Here is a 24,389-nt window from a genome sequence, read left to right on the forward strand (position 1 = left end):
GACAGATGCTGGCTACCTCTGTCCGGTTCTCCTCTCTTCACTAGATGGACGGTAACTTTAGTGTTTAAACCCTCTGTGTCCAATGACCAAACTTTTGAATATTATTTTCAGGGCGCCTCAATAGCAGGTATTGAACCCCGGGTAAATAATCACTAGTCAGAACCTCAACCTCAGTATACATTCATTATAAACATCATCTTAATATCTGATATTGTGAGTAAACAACCTCGAGAGTGCGTCTTCCAGCCCTCCAATAAATTACATAATTCAACCCTCCTGGTTAGTAAATGTACCTCAACATGCCCCCGGAGAAGGCAGAGTAACGACACCAGCCTTTTAGTGGGGTTGACAGACTGACCACAACGCTCGCGACGCTAAATGAATTTCGTTATTAAAAATGACACACTGCTCGCGCGCGTTCACTAACGTCTGGAACTCAGTTCTATTTGTGAAACTCTTCTTACGCTGCATCTCCTCATTGGTTTATAGAAGCAGGTACCCATGTGCCATCTCCTCATTGGTTAATAGAAGCAGATACCCACGTGCCATCTCCTCATTGGTTTATAGAAGCAGGTACCCACATGCCATCTCCTCATTGGTTTATAGAAGCAGGTACCCATGTGCCACCTCCTCATGTAGCAAAAAAACATAACATAACATAAACATAACTTCTTTAAACAATAAAAGCTAATAAAAGCTCATTTACGAACATTTCTGAAAATGGATATATATATAGCATTTTGGAATGAAACTATTTTTATGTTCAGTTCTATTTGTGAAACTCTTCTTATGTTTCCCCATCTGAGCTCAGAGGAGATGAGAGATGTAATGTTTGTCTCTGTTGTGTTGAAGACCAATCCAGCAGGAGAGACCAGCCTCCCCTGTTCCCAGCTGTGTGTCCATGAAGAGTGACAAGTCTATGATGGAACCTATATTCTTTAGAGAGGGAGACTTTTCTACTGAACAAAGGTAAGAAGAACTCATGGGTCACATGGTCAGTGAGTTAAACAACACTGTCTCTAGTCATTTCTCCTCCCATTTTCCCATTTATTGTTGTTGTTTTCATAATCCATAGGCTAATCATTTTGTCCATTTTCATAGTCCTAAAACAACAATAAACAAACACAACATTCCTTGTGTGTGTGTGCACTCCCTGGATGAGGAGATGTAATCTCACATTTTTTCCACAGAAACCAACAGGAGAGATCAGAGTCAGAGATTCTCAGTGTTCAGTCTTCCCAGAGTCATCAAACAGACCTGGCCTCCATATTCAGTGTATGTGGTCCTGTTATGTACATTTGATTTTGTTTACCTCAAGTAAAGTTGATCTGTCAATCATTCATTAATGTGTTAATGAGAAAGCATTTCTTCTCTTGCTTAACGTATTTACTTGATTTATTTCAGTTGCTTGAAGAGAAAATTATGACATTTGTGAAAAACGAGCTGAAGATGTTCAAGAGGATTCTTAGTCCAGAACTCCCAGAAGGCTTTGAGAGTCAGAAGCAGGATAAGGAAGTGGTGGATGCTGAAGATGAGCAGCAGGAGAGCAGTGCCAGAGAGGGGGCTCTGAAGATCACACTGCACGTCCTGAGGAAAATGAACCAGAAGGAGCTTGCTGACACACTGGAGAAATGTAAGATCTGTCTGCCTCATGTTGAATAGTGTTTTATAACATTTAAAAGCTGTATCTAAAGTAGAGCTAAAGTAGCTGTGTAACTCAATGATATTGTAGCAGCCTGAACACTGTTGTTCAGAGTAAATAACTCAGAGACACTAGAGAAGCTTTAACCAAGTTTAATTCTTCCCAAAGGGTCGGTACAGCTGTTATTCAGACAACAAAACATCTGACACAAGCACTGATATTTAACCCTTTCTCCAAGGCTGAGTCTCCTCCTCCACTGTTATTCAGACAACAAAACATTTGACACAAGCACTGATATTTAACCCTTTCTCCAAGGCTGAGTCTCCTCCTCCACTGTTATTCAGACAACAAAACATTTGACACAACCACTGATATTTAACCCTTTCTCCTAGGCTGAGTCTCCTCCTCCGCAGCTGAACAGCCAATGTATCTATGTTGCTATACAAATCTTAGTGATATTTTTATTTTATACATTTTATTTTTATTTCACCTTTATTTAACCAGGTAGGCAAGTTGAGAACAAGTTCTCATTTACAATTGCGACCTGGCCAAGATAAAGCAAAGCAGTTCGACAGATACAACGACACAGAGTTACACATGGAGTAAAACAAACATACAGTCAATAATGCAGTATAAACAAGTCTATATACAATGTGAGCAAATGAGGTGAGATAAGGAGGTAAAGGCAAAAAAGGCCATGGTGACAAAGTAAATACAATATAGCAAGTAAAACACTGGAATGGTAGTTTTGCAATGGAAGAATGTGCAAAGTAGAAATAAAAATAATGGGGTGCAAAGGAGCAAAATAAATTAAATACAGTTGGGAAAGAGGTAGTTGTTTGGGCTAAATTATAGGTGGGCTATGTACAGGTGCAGTAATCTGTGAGCTGCTCTGACAGTTGGTGCTTAAAGCTAGTGAGGGAGATAAGTGTTTCCAGTTTCAGAGATTTGTGTAGTTCGTGCCAGTCATTGGCAGCAGAGAACTGGAAGGAGAGGCGGCCAAAGAAAGAATTGGTTTTGGGGGTGACTAGAGAGATATACCTGCTGGAGCGTGTGCTACAGGTGGGAGATGCTATGGTGACCAGCGAGCTGAGATAAGGGGGGACTTTACCTAGCAGGGTCTTGTAGATGACATGGAGCCAGTGGGTTTGGCGACGAGTATGAAGCGAGGGCCAGCCAACGAGAGCGTACAGGTCGCAATGGTGGGTAGTATATGGGGCATTGGTGACAAAACGGATTGCACTGTGATAGACTGCATCCGATTTGCTGAGTAGAGTATTGGAGACTATTTTGTAAATGACAGTCGGTAGGCTAGTCAGTGTTACAAGGGTATGTTTGGCAGCATGAGTGAAGGATGCTTTGTTGCGAAATAGGAAGCCAATTCTAGATTTAAATTTGGATTGGAGATGTTTGATGTGAGTCTGGACGGAGAGTTTACAGTCTAACCAGACACCTAAGTATTTGTAGTTGTCCACGTATTCTAAGTCAGAGCCGTCCAGAGTAGTGATGTTGGACAGGCGGGCAGGTGCAGGTAGCGATCGGTTGAAGTTAATCGGTTAATGATGATGAATGACAAAGTTACAGAGATACAAACATCATACCCCATGCATTAATGGTGAGAGGTTAGCATGTTTTGTTGTAGCCTCTGTTATTGGTAATGGTGAGAGGTTATCATGTTTTGTTGTATCCTCTGTTATTGGTAATGGTGAGAGGTTAACATGATTTGTTGTAGCCTCTGTTATTGGTAATGGTGAGAGGTTAGCATGTTTTGTTGTAGTCTCTGTTATTGGTAATGGTGAGAGGTTAGCATGTTTTGTTGTAACCTCTGTTATTGGTAATGGTGAGAGGTTAGTATGTTTTGTTGTAGTCTCTGTTATTGGTAATGGTGAGAGGTTATTATGTTTTGTTGTAGTCTCTGTTATTGGTAATGGTGAGAGGTTAGCATGTTTTGTTGTAGCCTCTGTTATTGGTAATGGTGAGGTTAGCATGCTTTGTTTGTTGTATTCTCTGTTATTGGTAATGGTGAGAGGTTAGCATGTTTTGTTGTAGCCTCTGTTATTGGTAATGGTGAGAGGTTAGCATGTTTTGTTGTAGCCTCTGTTATTGGTAATGGTGAGAGGTTAGCATGTTTTGTTGTAGCATCTGTTATTGGTAATGGTGAGAGGTTAGCATGTTTTGTTGTAGCCTCTGTTATTGGTAATGGTGAGAGGTTAGCATGTTTTGTTGTAGCCTCTGTTATTGGTAATGGTGAGAGGTTAGCATGTTTTGTTGTAGTCTCTGTTATTGGTAATGGTGAGAGGTTAGCATGTTTTGTTGTAACCTCTGTTATTGGTAATGGTGAGAGGTTAGTATGTTTTGTTGTAGTCTCTGTTATTGGTAATGGTGAGAGGTTATTATGTTTTGTTGTAGTCTCTGTTATTGGTAATGGTGAGAGGTTAGCATGTTTTGTTGTAGCCTCTGTTATTGGTAATGGTGAGGTTAGCATGCTTTGTTTGTTGTATTCTCTGTTATTGGTAATGGTGAGAGGTTAGCATGTTTTGTTGTAGCCTCTGTTATTGGTAATGGTGAGAGGTTAGCATGTTTTGTTGTAGCCTCTGTTATTGGTAATGGTGAGAGGTTAGCATGTTTTGTTGTAGCATCTGTTATTGGTAATGGTGAGAGGTTAGCATGTTTTGTTGTAGCCTCTGTTATTGGTAATGGTGAGAGGTTAGCATGTTTTGTTGTAGCCTCTGTTATTGGTAATGGTGAGAGGTTAGCATGTTTTGTTGTAGCCTCTGTTATTGGTAATGGTGAGAGGTTAGTATGTTTTGTTGTAGCCTCTGTAATTGGTAATGGTGAGAGGTTAGTATGTTTTGTTGTATCCTCTGTTATTGGTAATGGTGAGAGGTTAGTATGTTTTGTTGTAGCCTCTGTTATTGGTAATGGTGAGAGGTTAGTATGTTTTGTTGTAATCTCTGTAATTGGTAATGGTGAGAGGTTAGTATGTTTTGTTGTAGCCTCTGTTATTGGTAATGGTGAGAGGTTAGTATGTTTTGTTGTCGTCTGTTATTGGTAATGGTGAGAGGTTAGCATGTTTTGTTGTAGCCTCTGTTATTGGTAATGGTGAGAGGTTAGCATGTTTTGTTGTAGCCTCTGTTATTGGTAATGGTGAGAGGTTAGCATGTTTTGTTCTAGCCTCTGTTATTGGTAATGGTGAGAGGTTAGTATGTTTTGTTGTAATCTCTGTAATTGGTAATGGTGAGAGGTTAGTATGTTTTGTTGTAATCTCTGTAATTGGTAATGGTGAGAGGTTAGTATGTTTTGTTGTAGTCTCTGTTATTGGTAATGGTGAGAGGTTAGTATGTTTTGTTGTAATCTCTGTAATTGGTAATGGTGATGTTGTACCATCTGTAACTGTCACACTCATTATCATGGCATCATCAGGATTAGTTTAGTAGTGCTTAGAAAGATGTTATCTACTCAGACAAAAAATTACTCCAGTCATGAATCACAATTGTTTTAATGAACAAAAATAACCCAAAATAACCCAAAACAAACTGTAAATGCAACAAACGAGTTTGTCACGACTTCCGCCGAGGTCGGTCCCTCTCCTTGTTCGGGCGGCGTTCGGTGGTCGACGTCACCGGCCTTCTAGCCATCGCAGATCCACTTTCATTTTCCATTTGTTTTGTCTTTGTTTTACACAGCTGGTTTCATTTCCCCAATTACATGTTCAATATTTAACCCTCTTTTTCCCCTTTGTTTTCTGTCTGTTCGGTCTGTTATTGTGGGCTCGGTATTACGACATGTTAGTAGAATATTTGAGTAAAGTTACTTGTGTTACTCATCTCTGCTGTCCTGCGCCTGACTCCTCTGCACCAGCTACACCCAGACCATTACAGGGACACATCTCTGCTGTCCTGCGCCTGACTCCTCTGCACCAGCTACACCCAGACCATTACAGGGACACATCTCTGCTGTCCTGCGCCTGACTCCTCTGCACCAGCCTCACCCAGACCATTACAGAGACACATCTCTGCTGTCCTGCGCCTGACTCCTCTGCACCAGCCTCACCCAGACCATTACAGAGACACATCTCTGCTGTCCTGACTCCTCTGCACCAGCTACACCCAGACCATTACAGAGACACATCTCTGCTGTCCTGCGCCTGACTCCTCTGCACCAGCCTCACCCAGACCATTACAGAGACACATCTCTGCTGTCCTGACTCCTCTGCACCAGCTACACACAGACCACTACAGGGACACATCTCTGCTGTCCTGACTCCTCTGCACCAGCTACACACAGACCACTACAGAGACACATCTCTGCTGTCCTGACTCCTCTGCACCAGCCTCACCCAGACCATTACAGAGACACATCTCTGCTGTCCTGACTCCTCTGCACCAGCCTCACCCAGACCATTACAGAGACACATCTCTGCTGTCCTGACTCCTCTGCACCAGCCTCACCCAGACCATTACAGAGACACATCTCTGCTGTCCTGACTCCTCTGCACCAGCCTCACCCAGACCATTACAGAGACACATCTCTGCTGTCCTGACTCCTCTGCACCAGCCTCACCCAGACCATTACAGAGACACATCTCTGCTGTCCTGACTCCTCTGCACCAGCTACACCCAGACCATTACAGAGACACATCTCTGCTGTCCTGACTCCTCTGCACCAGCCTCACCCAGACCACTACAGAGTTTCAGTCACAAGCTGGATGAAGTCATTGCGTTCAAGGAATATCGGACCAAATACTCAACTTTTGACTATTTTAATACACTGAAAGTTAATTGGTCAGAATACTTATGATTTCTTCAAATGGGGGGACTAGATATATAAAGTGCTTTTATTTTTCTAAATGGTGAAACAGACATGTATTAAAATACCCTCAAAAAAACGGTGACATTATAAACTGTCACCTCATATGAAACATTTGATCTGAAATCCAAAATGTTGGAGAATAGAGACACATTTAAAATGTTAGCTTCACTGTCTAAATAGATGTGGTGTGGACTGTATACTCAATACAATCTAAATCTGATACCTCACTGTCTAAATAGATATGGTGAGGACTGTATTCTCAATACAATCTAAATCTGATACCTCAATGTCTAAATAGATATGGTGAGGACTGTATTCTCAATACAATCTAAATCTGATTCCTCACTGTCTGTCTTTTGACTGATACTGCTTTTTAAACTGGTCTGGTCAGTCTACTATAATATTTGTAATATGCATCTGTCTATCTACAAGCAATACTTGGAAAATGTGTCATTTCTAATAATGAAACATCCATTGATGAATAGATTTCAGGACACTGATATATCTGAACATAAAAAAAACATATACTCTCACTATTTTCACCACCAAAGAATATCAGTGTGATTTTAATATGATTTGACTCTTTGCAGGCTGTCAGGCTGTGGAGTCACAGAGGAAGGCTGTGCTTCTCTGGTCTCAGCTCTGAGGTCAAACCCCTCACACCTGAGAGAGCTGGACCTGAGTAATAATGACCTGAAGGATTCAGGAGTGAAGCTGCTCTCTGCTGGACTGGGGAATTCCCACTGTAAACTGGAGACTCTGAGGTCAGTATTCCTGTAGTTGGTCAACAAGTGATAACTGTTCACCAGATCCACATGTGTTTACCAGACACACATAGTCCACACCATGTGTTTGGAGAGTGAAGATTACAGTTTAAATGTGGTGCTCTGCTCCAGCATTTTGGATTTGAGATATAATGTTTCATATTAGGAGACAGTACAGAATGTCACCTTTTATTTGAGGGAATTCATACACATATTTTACCGTTTAGATATGAATAGTGAATAATGATGAATAACAATGTTCTAGAGGCACAAATATCAGTATAAATTCTAATCTCGTCTGTTATTGGTAATGGTGAGAGGTTAGTATGTTTTGTTGTAGTCTCTGTTATTGGTAATGGTGAGAGGTTATCATGTTTTGTTGTAGTCTCTGTTATTGGTAATGGTGAGAGGTTAGTATGTTTTGTTGTAGCCTCTGTTATTGGTAATGGTGAGGTTAGCATGTTTTGTTGTAGTGTCTGTTATTGGTAATGGTGAGAGGTTAGTATGTTTTGTTGTAGTCTGTTATTGGTAATGGTGAGAGGTTAGCATGTTTTGTTGTAGCCTCTGTTATTGGTAATGGTGAGGTTAGCATGTTTTGTTGTAGTGTCTGTTATTGGTAATGGTGAGAGGTTAGTATGTTTTGTTGTAGTCTGTTATTGGTAATGGTGAGAGGTTAGCATGTTTTGTTGTAGTCTGTTATTGGTAATGGTGAGAGGTTAGTATGTTTTGTTGTAGCCTCTGTTATTGGTAATGGTGAGGTTAGCATGTTTTGTTGTAGTGTCTGTTATTGGTAATGGTGAGAGGTTAGTATGTTTTGTTGTAGTCTGTTATTGGTAATGGTGAGAGGTTAGCATGTTTTGTTGTAGCCTCTATTATTGGTAATGGTGACAGGTTAGTATGTTTTGTTGTAGTCTCTGTTATTGGTAATGGTGAGAGGTTAGCATGTTTTGTTGTAGCCTCTGTTATTTGTAATGGTGACAGGTTAGTATGTTTTGTTGTAGTCTCTGTTATTGGTAATGGTGAGAGGTTAGCATGTTTTGTTGTAGCCTCTGTTATTTGTAATGGTGAGAGGTTAGCATGTTTTGTTGTAGCCTCTGTTATTGGTAATGGTGAGAGGTTAGTATGTTTTGTTGTAGCCTCTGTTATTGGTAATGGTGAGAGGTTAGCATGTTTTGTTGTAGCCTCTGTTATTGGTAATGGTGAGAGGTTAGTATGTTTTGTTGTAGTCTGTTATTGGTAATGGTGAGAGGTCAGCATGTTTTGTTGTATCCTCTGTTATTGGTAATGGTGAGAGGTTAGTATGTTTTGTTGTAGCCTCTGTTATTGGTAATGGTGAGAGGTTAGCATGTTTTTTTGTAGCCTCTGTTATTGGTAATGGTGAGAGGTTAGTATGTTTTGTTGTAGCCTCTGTTATTGGTAATGGTGAGAGGTTAGCATGTTTTTTGTAGCCTCTGTTATTGGTAATGGTGAGAGGTTAGCATGTTTTGTTATGACCTCTGTTATTGGTTATGGTGAGAGGTTAGCATGTTTTGTTGTCTCTGTTATTGGTAATGGTGAGAGGTTAGTATGTTTTGTTGTAGACTCTGTTATTGGTTATGGTGAGAGATTAGCATGTTTTGTTGTAGCCTCTGTTATTGGTAATGGTGAGAGGTTAGCATGTTTTGTTGTAGCCTCTGTTATTGGTAATGGTGAGAGGTTAGCATGTTTTGTTGTAGTCTCTGTTATTGGTAATGGTGAGAGGTTAGTATGTTTTGTTGTAATCTCTGTAATTGGTAATGGTGAGAGGTTAGTATGTTTTGTTGTAATCTCTGTAATTGGTAATGGTGAGAGGTTAGTATGTTTTGTTGTAGTCTCTGTTATTGGTAATGGTGAGAGGTTAGTATGTTTTGTTGTAATCTCTGTAATTGGTAATGGTGATGTTGTACCATCTGTAACTGTCACACTCATTATCATGGCATCATCAGGATTAGTTTAGTAGTGCTTAGAAAGATGTTATCTACTCAGACAAAAAATTACTCCAGTCATGAATCACAATTGTTTTAATGAACAAAAATAACCCAAAACAACCAAAACAAACTGTAAATGCAACAAACGAGTTTGTCACGACTTCCGCCGAGGTCGGTCCCTCTCCTTGTTCGGACGGCGTTCGGTGGTCGACGTCACCGGCCTTCTAGCCATCGCCGATCCACTTTCATTTTCCATTTGTTTTGTCTTTGTTTTACACAGCTGGTTTCATTTCCCCAATTACATGTTCAATATTTAACCCTCTTTTTCCCCTTTGTTTTCTGTCTGTTCGGTCTGTTATTGTGGGCTCGGTATTACGACATGTTAGTAGAATATTTGAGTAAAGTTACTTGTGCTACTCATCTCTGCTGTCCTGCGCCTGACTCCTCTGCACCAGCTACACCCAGACCATTACAGGGACACATCTCTGCTGTCCTGACTCCTCTGCACCAGCTACACACAGACCACTACAGGGACACATCTCTGCTGTCCTGACTCCTCTGCACCAGCCTCACCCAGACCACTACAGAGACACATCTCTGCTGTCCTGACTCCTCTGCACCAGCCTCACCCAGACCATTACAGAGACACATCTCTGCTGTCCTGACTCCTCTGCACCAGCCTCACCCAGACCATTACAGAGACACATCTCTGCTGTCCTGACTCCTCTGCACCAGCCTCACCCAGACCATTACAGAGACACATCTCTGCTGTCCTGACTCCTCTGCACCAGCCTCACCCAGACCATTACAGAGACACATCTCTGCTGTCCTGACTCCCTGCACCAGCCTCACCCAGACCACTACAGAGTTTCAGTCAAAGCTGGATGAAGTTTCTTCAAATGGGGGAATATAAAGGACCAATTACTCAACTTTGAAACTATTTTAATACACTGAAAGTTAATTGGTCAGAATACATTTGATTTCTTCAAATGTTGGGGACTAGATATATAAAGTGCTTTTATTTTTCTAAATGGTGAAACAGATATGTATTAAAATACCCTCAAAAAACGGTGACATTATAAACTGTCACCTCATCTGAACCTCATTTGATCTGAAATCCAAAATGTTGGAGAATAGAGACACATTTAAAATGTTAGCTTCACTGTCTAAATAGATGTGGTGTGGACTGTATACTCAATACAATCTAAATCTGATACTCACTGTCTAAATAGATATGGTGTGGACTGTATACTCAATACAATCTAAATCTGATTCCTCACTGTCTAAATAGATATGGTGTGGACTGTATACTCAATACAATCTAAATCTGATACCTCACTGTCTAAATAGATATGGTGTGGACTGTATACTCAATACAATCTAAATCTGATACCTCACTGTCTAAATAGATATGGTGTGGACTGTATACTCAATACAATCTAAATCTGATACCTCACTGTCTAAATTGTGAGCGTACCAAGTAATTAGGCGTCACTCTAAAGCGGGAAGGTGGAATAAACGAGTCAGGAGTAGGTTTTTCTGATTGAACACGGTTCTCTATTGAGGGTATTTTGTCAACAAAACCATTCTAACATAAGCAATGAAAAATCCTCCAAGGAAAAAACACACATCTTCTTCTCCAGATGAAACAAGAACACAATAGGATAATCTTTAAACTACAACAAACATAAATCACGGGTTTGTCACCATCTTCGTGGTTCATTCAGCACAGCTTCTCTCTCTCGGTGGCCATCTTCCAGAGATAGTTTTCCCCCTTCTCTGCTGGTTCCATTCTCTCTTTTATAGGGGAAGGAGAGTATCTCATTAGTACCGTCAGCTGTGCTTAATTGACTCTGGTTACCTTGTCTCCCATGCTTTGTTGGGCTACTATCCATGAGCCCAGCCTGCCCTCTAGTGGTCCTTCCACATACCTTCCCCCCCAGGACCGAACCGGAGGGTCGGGCGCCAGACGCACCGTCTTGGTCGCGTCGGGACAGCGCGTCTGCATTCCCGTTCCTCGATCCGGCCCTGTGGATGACATGGAAAGAGAACGGTTGTAAAGACAAAAACCATCTGGCTATTCTGTTGTTATTGTTTCTCTTACCAGCCATCCACGTGAGGGGCGCATGGTCAGTAACTAATGCAAACCTCCGACCCAGTAGGTAGTACCGGAGATAATCGAGGGCCCACTTGATGGCTAAGGCCTCTTTCTCTACGGTCGCATACCTCTGTTCCCGATCGCTGAGTTTCCTACTAATGAAGAGAATCGGCTTCTCTGCTTCACCTTCACCCTGAGCTAGTACGGCTCCGAGCCCTGTATCCGAGGCGTCGACCTGCACAATGAACTCTTGTGAGAAGTCCGGAGCCTGTAGAACGGGATCGAACACAGGCCATCTTTTAACAATTGAAAGGCCTCTTCCGTCTCTTCTTTCCACTCTACCTGGTTTGGCAGGTTTTTCCTGATGAGGTTTGTGAGGGGTTGGCAATGGTTGCATATCCCGGGATAAAACGGCGATAATATCCTGTTATCCCTAAGAAGGCCCGAACGTCTCGCTTGGTCCGGGGTCGAGGCCAGTCACGAATTGCCCTGGTCTTCTCTGCCTGCGGGCGTATTTTCCCATTCCCCACGGTATACCCCAGGTATTCCGCTTCGGACAGGCCCAGGCAGCATTTATTTGGATTGGCTGTCAACCCTGTGGCTTCCAAACTCACGAGCACCGCCCGTAATCGCAGGAGGTGACTATCCCAGTCCTCGCTGTGGATGACCACATCGTCTATGTACGCCGCTGCATACTCTTGATGGGGCCGTAGAATGGCATCCATGAGGCGTTGGAAGGTTGCAGCAGCTCCGTGCAGTCCGAAGGGCATCCTCACATACTGGAAAAGCCCCTCTGGGGTGGCGAAGGCAGTCTTTGGGCGATCCTCCGGAGCCACCGGCACTTGCCAATATCCCTTCGTCAAATCCAGGGTAGTGATGAACTTGGCCTTTCCTAAGCGCTCCAAGAGTTCATCCACGCGGGGCATGGGGTACGCATCGAATGTAGAGATGGCATTCACGCCCCTAAAGTCGTTGCAGAGTCTCATACTACCATCGGCTTTGGGGACCAGGACTATGGGACTGGACCACTCGCTCGTCGAGGGCTCGATCACGCCCATCCTCAACATCTCCCTCACCTCTTTCTTAGCGATGACTCGGCGAGCCTCAGGAATCCTGTAAGGGCGGATATGCACTTTCTTGCCGGGTTCAGTGTGGATATGGTGGAACAGGACATCTGTTTGTCCTGGGAATGGAGAGAATATTCGACCAAAGTTCATAATCAGCTTGTCTAGCTGCCTTGACTGCTCCGGTAGGAGAGTTTGGCCACGGCGCACCTCTGGTAGAGCCTTTTTCTTTTCTTTGCCCTCCAGGGCCATCAAAGCCACCTCCTCCTCTCGTCCATGGTACGTCTTCAGCAGGTTTATGTGATAGAGTTGGACCTTCTTCCTCCTGTCAGGTTGCTTGATGAGGTAATTGACCGGTGAGACCCTTTTCATTACCTCGTAGGGCCCCCTCCACTGCGCCAGCAAGCGATGTTCGGCCGTGGGCACAAGCACCATCACTTTCTCTCCCACGGTGAACTCACGGGGGTCGCAGATTTATCATAGGCCCGGCCTTGGGTCCTTTGGGCCTTCTCCATATGCTCCTTGACTATGGGCCACACTGCTGACAGGCGGTCTCTCATCAGGGTAACATGTTCTATTGTAGATCGAAAGGGGCATGGTTGGGTCTCCCAGGTCTCCTTGGCTAAGTCGAGGATTCCTCGACAGGGTCTGCCATAGAGCAATTCAAACGGAGAGAATCCAGTGGATGCCTGGGGTACTTCTCGCAGGGCAAACATTAAGTGTGGGAGAAGCATGTCCCAGTTTTTCCCGTCTCGGGACACCACTCTTCTCAACATGCTTTTAATTGTTTTGTTCAAGCGTTCACACAACCCATCTGTTTGAGGGTGGAATATGCTTGTACGTATCTGTTGAACCTGATATAACCGACACAAGTCCTTCATCAACCGGGACATGAACGGGTTCCTTGATCGGTTAAGATAGTCTTGGGAAGGCCCACACGAGAGAACATCAGGAATAACTCCTTGGCAATTCCCTTTGACGACATGTTACGTAGGGGTATGGCCTCCGGGAACTTGGTAGCATAATCTATAACCACTAGGATGTACTCGTGTCCTCTGGCGGATTTTGGGAGGGGTCCTACGAGGTCCATAGCTATGCGTTCAAAGGGAGTCTCTATGATGGGGAGAGGAATCAAAGGGTTACGTAGGTGTGGCCGTGGGGCTGTACGTTGACATTGATCACACGTCTTACAATACCTGGCCACATCTCGGGTGACACGGGGCCAATAGAATCTCTGCATGATTCTGTCAATCGTCTTGTCTCGTGCCAGGTGTCCTCCTAGGACGTGGGAATGGGCTAACTGTAGAACTGTATCCCTGTATGGTCTAGGCACCATTAGTAATTCCTGGTTTTCCCCCCTTCGTCGTACGACCCAGTATAAGAGACCCCGCCTGATTGCATAGTAAGGAAGAGGGGGCTCACCTGATCCGTCGACGTTCCTTCCGTCGATCACCTTCACCTTCCTCATGGCCTCCCTTAGGTCTGGGTCTCTATGCTGCGAGGTGCCGAACTGTCCCTTTAATTCCTGGGGCAGGTCAACCTCAGTAGAGGGATGTGGAGGTTGTTCCACATCCCCATCAGGGGAGACCGAGGAGAATCCCTTCCAGGTTCCCTCCTCGGATGGAGCTTCAAATATATCCCTTAGTGCCTGGTTGCTCCTTCCTTTTGGAGTGAGAATAGGCAGATTCACAGTGGGGTAATAGTGGGTGTCTCCATGGATACATGATACAGCTACTTTGTCTGGTAGCAGTGTGGCGGAGGTCACCATCCGCTCCTCTACTAACGTAACCATACTTCCCGAGTCGAGAATAGCTACCACATCTTGTCCTTCAACTCGCACCGGAATCTCTGAGGCTGGGGCTATCTCTGCTAACCAACAGTGTTGATCCTGCCCCCTCAAAACGGGATGTGTGGGGATAGGCAGTGATGACTCCGTGACCATGGGCTCATCCTTGCTAGGACATTGTGGGGCATAATGGTTGGGAGACTGACACTTATAACACCGACCCGGCTGTGTGGTGGCTGACTTCTCCCACCTCCGGGGGGGGCTTGGACGTTTCGGTGGCGGGCGCGCCGGGGTGAGTCGTGGTACGGGATTGGAAGACTCCTTCCGTTCCTCCTTGTCACTTTTTAACAACTCCCCTGTAGACCGATATGTTTCCACCGCCTGGGCTATGTCGTCGGCTGACAACGGGTTGGCTTGCCCCACAACCCTTTTTAAGTCACTGGGTAATTCTCTCAATATCTTGTCCACTACGAGAGTCTCTATCACATGTCCTACTCCCTTTCCAGGTTCTAGCCACTGTTTCGTCAGTCGTATTAAGGCGAAGATCTGGGCACGGACGGGTTGATCAGCTGTATAGGTCCATTGATGGAACTTTACAGCCCTATCTCTGGCAGTCAGCTGGTACCGGGACAGGATCTCGGTTTTGAGTCGCCCATAGTCCGCAGCTTCGTGGGAATCCAGGTCAAAATAGGCTTCCTGGGCCACCCCGGTCAAAAGAGGAGCTAATGCGCTAGCCCATTCTGTGGGCGGCCACTCTTCCAAGGTGGCCGTCCTTTCGAAGGTCATGAGAAAGGCCTCAATATCATCCTCCTTGGAGAGACGAGGTAAGATGGCGTGAGCAGCCGCTCTTGGCCTAACTGTAGGTTCTTCTCGTCGACTCAGCTGTTGTTGCAGGAGTTCTATGGTTGTCTGCTGTGCCGTGATCAATTGTTGTAGTAGGGCGTTATCCATCGTTCTTGAATGGTTCCTCCGGGTCTTCTGGAAGAATATTAATTTACTCACTTATCCTTGTGTCACTCGTCCACCTAATGCCTGCATCCTCCACCAATGTGAGCGTACCAAGTAATTAGGCGTCACTCTAAAGCGGGAAGGTGGAATAAACGAGTCAGGAGTAGGTTTTTCTGATTGAACACGGTTCTCTATTGAGGGTATTTTGTCAACAAAACCATTCTAACATAAGCAATGAAAAATCCTCCAAGGAAAAAACACACATCTTCTTCTCCAGATGAAACAAGAACACAATAGTATAATCTTTAAACTACAACAAACATAAATCACGGGTTTGTCACCATCTTCGTGGTTCATTCAGCACAGCTTCTCTCTCTCGGTGGCCATCTTCCAGAGATAGTTTTCCCCCTTCTCTGCTGGTTCCATTCTCTCTTTTATAGGGGAAGGAGAGTATCTCATTAGTACCGTCAGCTGTGCTTAATTGACTCTGGTTACCTTGTCTCCCATGCTTTGTTGGGCTACTATCCATGAGCCCAGCCTGCCCTCTAGTGGTCCTTCCACAAAATAGATATGGTGTGGACTGTATACTCAATACAATCTAATACCTTACTGTCTAAATAGATATGGTGTGGACTGTATACTCAATACAATCTAAATCTGATTCCTCACTGTCTAAATAGATATGGTGTGGACTGTATACTCAATACAATCTAAATCTGATACTCACTGTCTAAATAGATATGGTGTGGACTGTATACTCAATACAATCTAAATCTGATACCTCACTGTCTAAATAGATATGGTGTGGACTGTATACTCAATACAATCTAAATCTGATACCTCACTGTCTAAATAGATATGGTGTGGACTGTATACTCAATACAATCTAAATCTGATACCTCACTGTCTAAATAGATATGGTGTGGACTGTATACTCAATACAATCTAAATCTGATACTCACTGTCTAAATAGATATGGTGTGGACTGTATACTCAATACAATCTAAATCTGATACTCACTGTCTAAATAGATATGGTGTGGACTGTATACTCAATACAATCTAAATCTGATACCTCACTGTCTAAATAGATATGATGTGGACTGTATACTCAATACAATCTAAATCTGATACCTCACTGTCTAAATAGATATGGTGTGGACTGTATACTCAATACAATCTAAATCTGATACCTCACTGTCTAAATAGATATGGTGTGGACTGTAAACTCAATACAATCTAAATCTGATACCTCACTGTCTAAATAGATATGGTGTGGACTGTATACTCAATACAATCTAAATCTGATACCTCACTGTCTAAATAGATATGGTGTGGACCGTATTCTCAATACAATCTAAATCTGATACCTCACTGACTAAATAGATATGGTGTGGACTGTATACTCAATACAATCTAAATCTGATACCTCACTGTCTAAATAGATATGGTGTGGACTGTATACTCAATACAATCTAAATCTGATTCCTCACTGTCTAAATAGATATGATGTGGACTGTATACTCAATACAATCTAAATCTGATACCTCACTGACTAAATAGATATGGTGTGGACTGTATACTCAATACAATCTAAATCTGATACCTCACTGGCTAAATAGATATGGTGTGGACTGTATTCTCAATACAATCTATATCTGATACCTCACTGTCTAAATAGATATGGTGTGGACTGTATTCTCAATACAATCTAAATCTGATTCCTCACTGTCTAAATAGATATGGTGTGGACTGAATACTCAATACAATCTAAATCTGATTCCTCACTGTCTAAATAGATATGGTGTGGACTGTATACTCAATACAATCTAAATCTGATACCTCAATGTCTAAATAGATATGGTGAGGACTGTATTCTCAATACAATCTAAATCTGATACCTCACTGTCTAAATAGATATGGTGTGGACTGTAAACTCAATACAATCTAAATCTGATACCTCACTGTCTAAATAGATATGGTGTGGACTGTATACTCAATACAATCTAAATCTGATACCTCAATGTCTAAATAGATATGGTGTGGACCGTATTCTCAATACAATCTAAATCTGATACCTCACTGTCTAAATAGATATGGTGTGGACCGTATTCTCAATACAATCTAAATCTGATACCTCACTGTCTAAATAGATATGGTGTGGACTGTATACTCAATACAATCTAAATCTGATTCCTCACTGTCTAAATAGATATGATGTGGACTGTATTCTCAATACAATCTAAATCTGATTCCTCACTGTCTAAATAGATATGGTGAGGACTGTATTCTCAATACAATCTAAATCTGATACCTCACTGACTAAATAGATATGGTGTGGACTGTATACTCAATACAATCTAAATCTGATACCTCACTGGCTAAATAGATATGGTGTGGACTGTATTCTCAATACAATCTATATCTGATACCTCACTGTCTAAATAGATATGGTGTGGACTGTATACTCAATACAATCTAAATCTGATTCCTCACTGTCTAAATAGATATGGTGTGGACTGTATACTCAATACAATCTAAATCTGATACCTCAATGTCTAAATAGATATGGTGAGGACTGTATTCTCAATACAATCTAAATCTGATTCCTCACTGTCTAAATAGATATGGTGAGGACTGTATTCTCAATACAATCTAAATCTGATACCTCAATGTCTAAATAGATATGGTGAGGACTGTATTCTCAATACAATCTAAATCTGATTCCTCACTGTCTGTCTTTTGACTGATACTGCTTTTTAAACTGGTCTGGTCAGTCTACTATAATATTTGTAATATGCATCTGTCTATCTACAAGCAATACTTGGAAAATGTGTCATTTCTAATAATGAAACATCCATTGATGAATAGATTTCAGGACACTGATATATCTGAACATAAAAAAAACATATACTCTCACTATTTTCACCACCAAAGAATATCAGTGTGATTTTAATATGATTTGACTCTTTGCAGGCTGTCAGGCTGTGGAGTCACAGAGGAAGGCTGTGCTTCTCTGGTCTCAGCTCTGGAGTCAAACGACTCACACCTGAGAGAGCTGGATCTGAGTAACAATGACCTGAAGGATTCAGGAGTGAAGCTGCTCTCTGCTGGACTGGGGAATTCCCACTGTAAACTGGAGACTCTGAGGTCAGTATTCCTGTAGTTGGTCAACAAGTGATAACTGTTCACCAGATCCACATGTGTTTACCAGACACACATAGTCCACACCATGTGTTTGGAGAGTGAAGATTACAGTTTAAATGTGGTGCTCTGCTCCAGCATTTTGGATTTGAGATATAATGTTTCATATTAGGAGACAGTACAGAATGTCACCTTTTATTTGAGGGAATTCATACACATATTTTACCGTTTAGATATGAATAGTGAATAATGATGAATAACAAAGTTATAGAGGCACAAATAGCAGTATAAATTCTAATCTCCTCTGTTATTGGTAATGGTGAGAGGTTAGCATGTTGTGTTGTAGCCTCTGTTATTGGTAATGGTGAGAGGTTAGCATGTTTTGTTGTAGTCTCTGTTATTGGTAATGGTGAGAGGTTAGCATGTTGTGTTGTAGTCTCTGTTATTGGTAATGGTGAGAGGTTAGCATGTTGTGTTGTAGTCTCTGTTATTGGTAATGGTGAGAGGTTAGTATGTTTTGTTATAGTCTTTGTTATTGGTAATGGTGAGAGGTTAGCATGTTTTGTTGTAGTCTTTGTTATTGGTAATGGTGAGAGGTTAGTATGTTTTGTTGTAGTCTGTTATTGGTAATGGTGAGAGGTTAGCATGTTTTGTTGTAGTCTTTGTTATTGGTAATGGTGAGAGGTTAGTATGTTTTGTTATAGTCTTTGTTATTGGTAATGGTGAGAGGTTAGCATGTTTTGTTGTAGTCTCTGTTATTGGTAATGGTGAGAGGTTAGCATGTTTTGTTGTAGTCTTGTGTTGTAGCCTCTGTTATTGGTAATGGTGAGAGGTTAGCATGTTTTGTTGTAGTCTCTGTTATTGGTAATGGTGAGAGGTTAGTATGTTTTGTTGTAATCTCTGTAATTGGTAATGGTGATGTTGTACCATCTGTAACTGTCACACTCATTATCATGGCATCATCAGGATTAGTTTAGTAGTGCTTAGAAAGATGTTATCTACTCAGACAAAAAATTACTCCAGTCATGAATCACAATTGTTTTAATGAACAAAATAACCCAAAATAACCCAAAACAAACTGTAAATGCAACAAACGAGTTTGTCACGACTTCCGCCGAGGTCGGTCCCTCTCCTTGTTCGGACGGCATTCGGTGGTCGACGTCACCGGCCTTCTAGCCATCGCCGATCCACTTTCATTTTCCATTTGTTTTGTCTTTGTTTTACACAGCTGGTTTCATTTCCCAATTACATGTTCAATATTTAACCCTCTTTTTCCCCTTTGTTTTCTGTCTGTTCGGTCTGTTATTGTGGGCTCGGTATTACGACATGTTAGTAGAATATTTGAGTAAAGTTACTTGTGCTACTCATCTCTGCTGTCCTGCGCCTGACTCCTCTGCACCAGCTACACCCAGACCATTACAGGGACACATCTCTGCTGTCCTGACTCCTCTGCACCAGCTACAGGGACACACAGACCACTCACAGGGACACATCTCTGCTGTCCTGACTCCTCTGCACCAGCCTCACCCAGACCATTACAGAGACACATCTCTGCTGTCCTGACTCCTCTGCACCAGCCTCAGCCTCACCCAGACCATTACAGAGACACATCTCTGCTGTCCTGACTCCTCTGCACCAGCCTCACCCAGACCATTACAGAGACACATCTCTGCTGTCCTGACTCCTCTGCACCAGCCTCACCCAGACCACTACAGAGTTTCAGTCACAAGCTGGATGAAGTCATTGCGTTCAGGAATATCGGACCAAATACTCAACTTTTGACTATTTTAATACACTGAAAGTTAATTGGTCAGAATACTTATGATTTCTTCAAATGGGGGACTAGATATATAAAGTGCTTTTATTTTTCTAAATGGTGAAACAGATATGTATTAAAATACCCTCAAAAAAACGGTGACATTATAAACTGTCACCTCATATGAAACATTTGATCTGAAATCCAAAATGTTGGAGAATAGAGACACATTTAAAATGTTAGCTTCACTGTCTAAATAGATGTGGTGTGGACTGTATACTCAATACAATCTAAATCTGATACTCACTGTCTAAATAGATATGGTGAGGACTGTATTCTCAATACAATCTAAATCTGATACCTCAATGTCTAAATAGATATGGTGAGGACTGTATTCTCTAAATCTGATACCTCAATGTCTAAATAAATCTGATTCTGATTCCTCACTGTCTGTCTTTTGACTGATACTGCTTTTAAACTGGTCTGGTCAGTCTACTATAATATTTGTAATATGCATCTGTCTATCTACAAGCAATACTTGGAAAATGTGTCATTTCTAATAATGAAACATCCATTGATGAATAGATTTCAGGACACTGATATATCTGAACATAAAAAAAACATATACTCTCACTATTTTCACCACCAAAGAATATCAGTGTGATTTTAATATGATTTGACTCTTTGCAGGCTGTCAGGCTGTGGAGTCACAGAGGAAGGCTGTGCTTCTCTGGTCTCAGCTCTGAGGTCAAACCCCTCACACCTGAGAGAGCTGGACCTGAGTAACAATGACCTGAAGGATTCAGGAGTGAAGCTGCTCTCTGCTGGACTGGGGAATTCCCACTGTAAACTGGAGACTCTGAGGTCAGTATTCCTGTAGTTGGTCAACAAGTGATAACTGTTCACCAGATCCACATGTGTTTACCAGACACACATAGTCCACACCATGTGTTTGGAGAGTGAAGATTACAGTTTAAATGTGGTGCTCTGCTCCAGCATTTTGGATTTGAGATATAATGTTTCATATTAGGAGACAGTACAGAATGTCACCTTTTATTTGAGGGAATTCATACACATATTTTACCGTTTAGATATGAATAGTGAATAATGATGAATAACAAAGTTATAGAGGCACAAATAGCAGTATAAATTCTAATCTCCTCTGTTATTGGTAATGGTGAGAGGTTAGCATGTTTTGATGTATCCTCTGTTATTGGTAATGGTGAGAGGTTAGCATGTTTTGTTGTAGTCTCTGTTATTGGTAATGGTGAGAGGTTAGCATGTTGTGTTGTAGTCTCTGTTATTGGTAATGGTGAGAGGTTAGCATGTTGTGTTGTAGTCTCTGTTATTGGTAATGGTGAGAGGTTAGTATGTTTTGTTGTAGTCTGTTATTGGTAATGGTGAGAGGTTAGTATGTTTTGTTGTAGTCTGTTATTGGTAATGGTGAGAGGTTAGCATGTTTTGTTGTAGTCTTTGTTATTGGTAATGGTGAGAGGTTAGTATGTTTTGTTATAGTCTTTGTTATTGGTAATGGTGAGAGGTTAGCATGTTTTGTTGTAGTCTCTGTTATTGGTAATGGTGAGAGGTTAGCATGTTGTGTTGTAGCCTCTGTTATTGGTAATGGTGAGAGGTTAGCATGTTTTGTTGTAGTCTCTGTTATTGGTAATGGTGAGAGGTTAGTATGTTTTGTTGTAATCTCTGTAATTGGTAATGGTGATGTTGTACCATCTGTAACTGTCACACTCATTATCATGGCATCATCAGGATTAGTTTAGTAGTGCTTAGAAAGATGTTATCTACTCAGACAAAAAATTACTCCAGTCATGAATCACAATTGTTTTAATGAACAAAAATAACCCAAAACAACCCAAAACAAACTGTAAATGCAACAAACGAGTTTGTCACGACTTCCGCCGAGGTCGGTCCCTCTCCTTGTTCGGACGGCATTCGGTGGTCGACGTCACCGGCCTTCTAGCCATCGCAGATCCACTTTCATTTTCCATTTGTTTTGTCTTTGTTTTACACAGCTGGTTTCATTTCCCCAATTACATGTTCAATATTTAACCCTCTTTTTTCCCCTTTGTTTTCTGTCTGTTCGGTCTGTTATTGTGGGCTCGGTATTACGACATGTTAGTAGAATATTTGAGTAAAGTTACTTGTGCTACTCATCTCTGCTGTCCTGCGCCTGACTCCTCTGCACCAGCTACACCCAGACCATTACAGGGACACATCTCTGCTGTCCTGACTCCTCTGCACCAGCTACACACAGACCACTACAGGGACACATCTCTGCTGTCCTGACTCCTCTGCACCAGCCTCACCCAGACCATTACAGAGACACATCTCTGCTGACTCCTCTGCACCAGCCTCACCCAGACCATTACAGAGACACATCCTGCTGTCCACCAGCCTCACCCAGACCATTACAGAGACACATCTCTGCTGTCCTGACTCCTCTGCACCAGCCTCACCCAGACCATTACAGAGACACATCTCTGCTGTCCTGACTCCTCTGCACCAGCCTCACCCAGACCACTACAGAGACACATCTCTGCTGTCCTGACTCCTCTGCACCACACCCAGACCACTACAGAGTTTCAGTGAAGCTGGATGAAGTCATTGCGTTCAGGAATATCGGACCAAATACTCAACTTTTGACTATTTTAATACACTGAAAGTTAATTGGTCAGAATACTTATGATTTCTTCAAATGGGGGACTAGATATATAAAGTGCTTTTATTTTTCTAAATGGTGAAACAGACATGTATTAAAATACCCTAAAAAAACGGTGACATTATAAACTGTCACCTCATATGAAACATTTGATCTGAAATCCAAAATGTTGGAGAATAGAGACACATTTAAAATGTTAGCTTCACTGTCTAAATAGATGTGGTGTGGACTGTATACTCAATACAATCTAAATCTGATACTCACTGTCTAAATAGATATGGTGTGGACTGTATACTCAATATAATCTAAATCTGATACCTCACTGTCTAAATAGATATGGTGTGGACTGTATACTCAATACAATCTAAATCTGATACCTCACTGTCTAAATAGATATGGTGTGGACTGTATACTCAATACAATCTAAATCTGATACCTCACTGTCTAAATAGATATGATGTGGACTGTATACTCAATACAATCTAAATCTGATACCTCACTGTCTAAATAGATATGGTGTGGACTGTATACTCAATACAATCTAAATCTGATACCTCACTGTCTAAATAGATATGATGTGGACTGTATACTCAATACAATCTAAATCTGATACCTCACTGTCTAAATAGATATGGTGTGGACTGTATACTCAATACAATCTAAATCTGATACCTCACTGTCTAAATTGTGAGCGTACCAAGTAATTAGGCGTCACTCTAAAGCGGGAAGGTGGAATAAACGAGTCAGGAGTAGGTTTTTCTGATTGAACACGGTTCTCTATTGAGGGTATTTTGTCAACAAAACCATTCTAACATAAGCAATGAAAAATCCTCCAAGGAAAACACACATCTTCTTCTCCAGATGAAACAAGAACACAATAGTATAATCTTTAAACTACAACAAACATAAATCACGGGTTTGTCACCATCTTCGTGGTTCATTCAGCACAGCTTCTCTCTGGTGGCCATCTTCCAGAGATAGTTTTCCCCTTCTCTGCTGGTTCCATTCTCTCTTTTATAGGGGAAGGAGAGTATCTCATTAGTACCGTCAGCTGTGCTTAATTGACTCTGGTTACCTTGTCTCCCATGCTTTGTTGGGCTACTATCCATGAGCCCAGCCTGCCCTCTAGTGGTCCTCACAAAATAGATATGGTGTGGACTGTATACTCAATACAATCTAAAATCTGATACCTCACTGTCTAAATAGATATGGTGAGGACTGTATTACTCAATACAATCTAAATCTGATTCCTCACTGTCTGTAGATTTGACTGATACTCAATACAATTTTTAAACTGGTCTGGTCAGTCTACTCAATAATATCTGATAATCTGCATCTGTCTATCTACTAAATCAATACTTGGAAAAATGTGTCATTTCAATACAATCTAAACTGATCCATTGATAAATAGATTTCAGGACACTGATATATCTGAACATAAAAAACATATACTCTCACTATTTTGATACCACCAAAGAATATCAGTGTGATTTTTTAATATGATTTGACTCTTTGCAGGCTGTCAGGCTGTGGAGTCACAGATCTAAATCTCTGGTCTCAGCTCAGTCAAACGACTCACACCTGAGAGAGCTGGATCTGAGTAACAATGACCTGAAGGATTCAGGAGTTTTGAAGCTGCTCTCTGCTGGACTGGGGAATTCCCACTGTAAACTGGAGACTCTGAGGTCAGTATTCCTGTAGTTGGTCAACAAGTGATAACTGTATCACCAGATCCACAATGTTTACCAGACACACA

At 41.9% G+C, this 24,389-nt stretch overlaps 1 protein-coding gene and 2 long non-coding RNA genes across 3 annotated transcripts; 2 read left to right on the top strand and 1 right to left on the bottom strand.

Annotated features, from left to right (window-relative positions):
• The first annotated feature begins 1,520 nt into the window (after positions 1–1,520).
• LOC127922644 (ribonuclease inhibitor-like) lies at positions 1,521–24,218 on the top strand. Its single transcript, XM_052506516.1, has 5 exons — positions 1,521–1,633; positions 7,045–7,218; positions 18,036–18,209; positions 20,650–20,823; positions 24,152–24,218. Coding segments are annotated over exons 1-5 (591 nt in total). The 5' UTR covers positions 1,521–1,631.
• On the top strand, positions 3,371–6,672 carry LOC127922649 (uncharacterized). Its single transcript, XR_008111825.1, has 3 exons — positions 3,371–4,168; positions 4,439–4,886; positions 4,977–6,672. It is a non-coding gene; the product is annotated as an uncharacterized LOC127922649 (long non-coding RNA).
• On the bottom strand, positions 15,731–18,029 carry LOC127922648 (uncharacterized). Its single transcript, XR_008111824.1, has 3 exons — positions 17,492–18,029; positions 16,725–16,842; positions 15,731–15,900 (listed from the first exon to the last, which is right to left on the bottom strand). It is a non-coding gene; the product is annotated as an uncharacterized LOC127922648 (long non-coding RNA).
• Positions 24,219–24,389: the final 171 nt, after the last annotated feature.

This window comes from Oncorhynchus keta, unplaced genomic scaffold, assembly GCF_023373465.1.
Source record: "Oncorhynchus keta strain PuntledgeMale-10-30-2019 unplaced genomic scaffold, Oket_V2 Un_contig_26548_pilon_pilon, whole genome shotgun sequence".
NCBI lineage: Eukaryota > Metazoa > Chordata > Actinopteri > Salmoniformes > Salmonidae > Oncorhynchus > Oncorhynchus keta.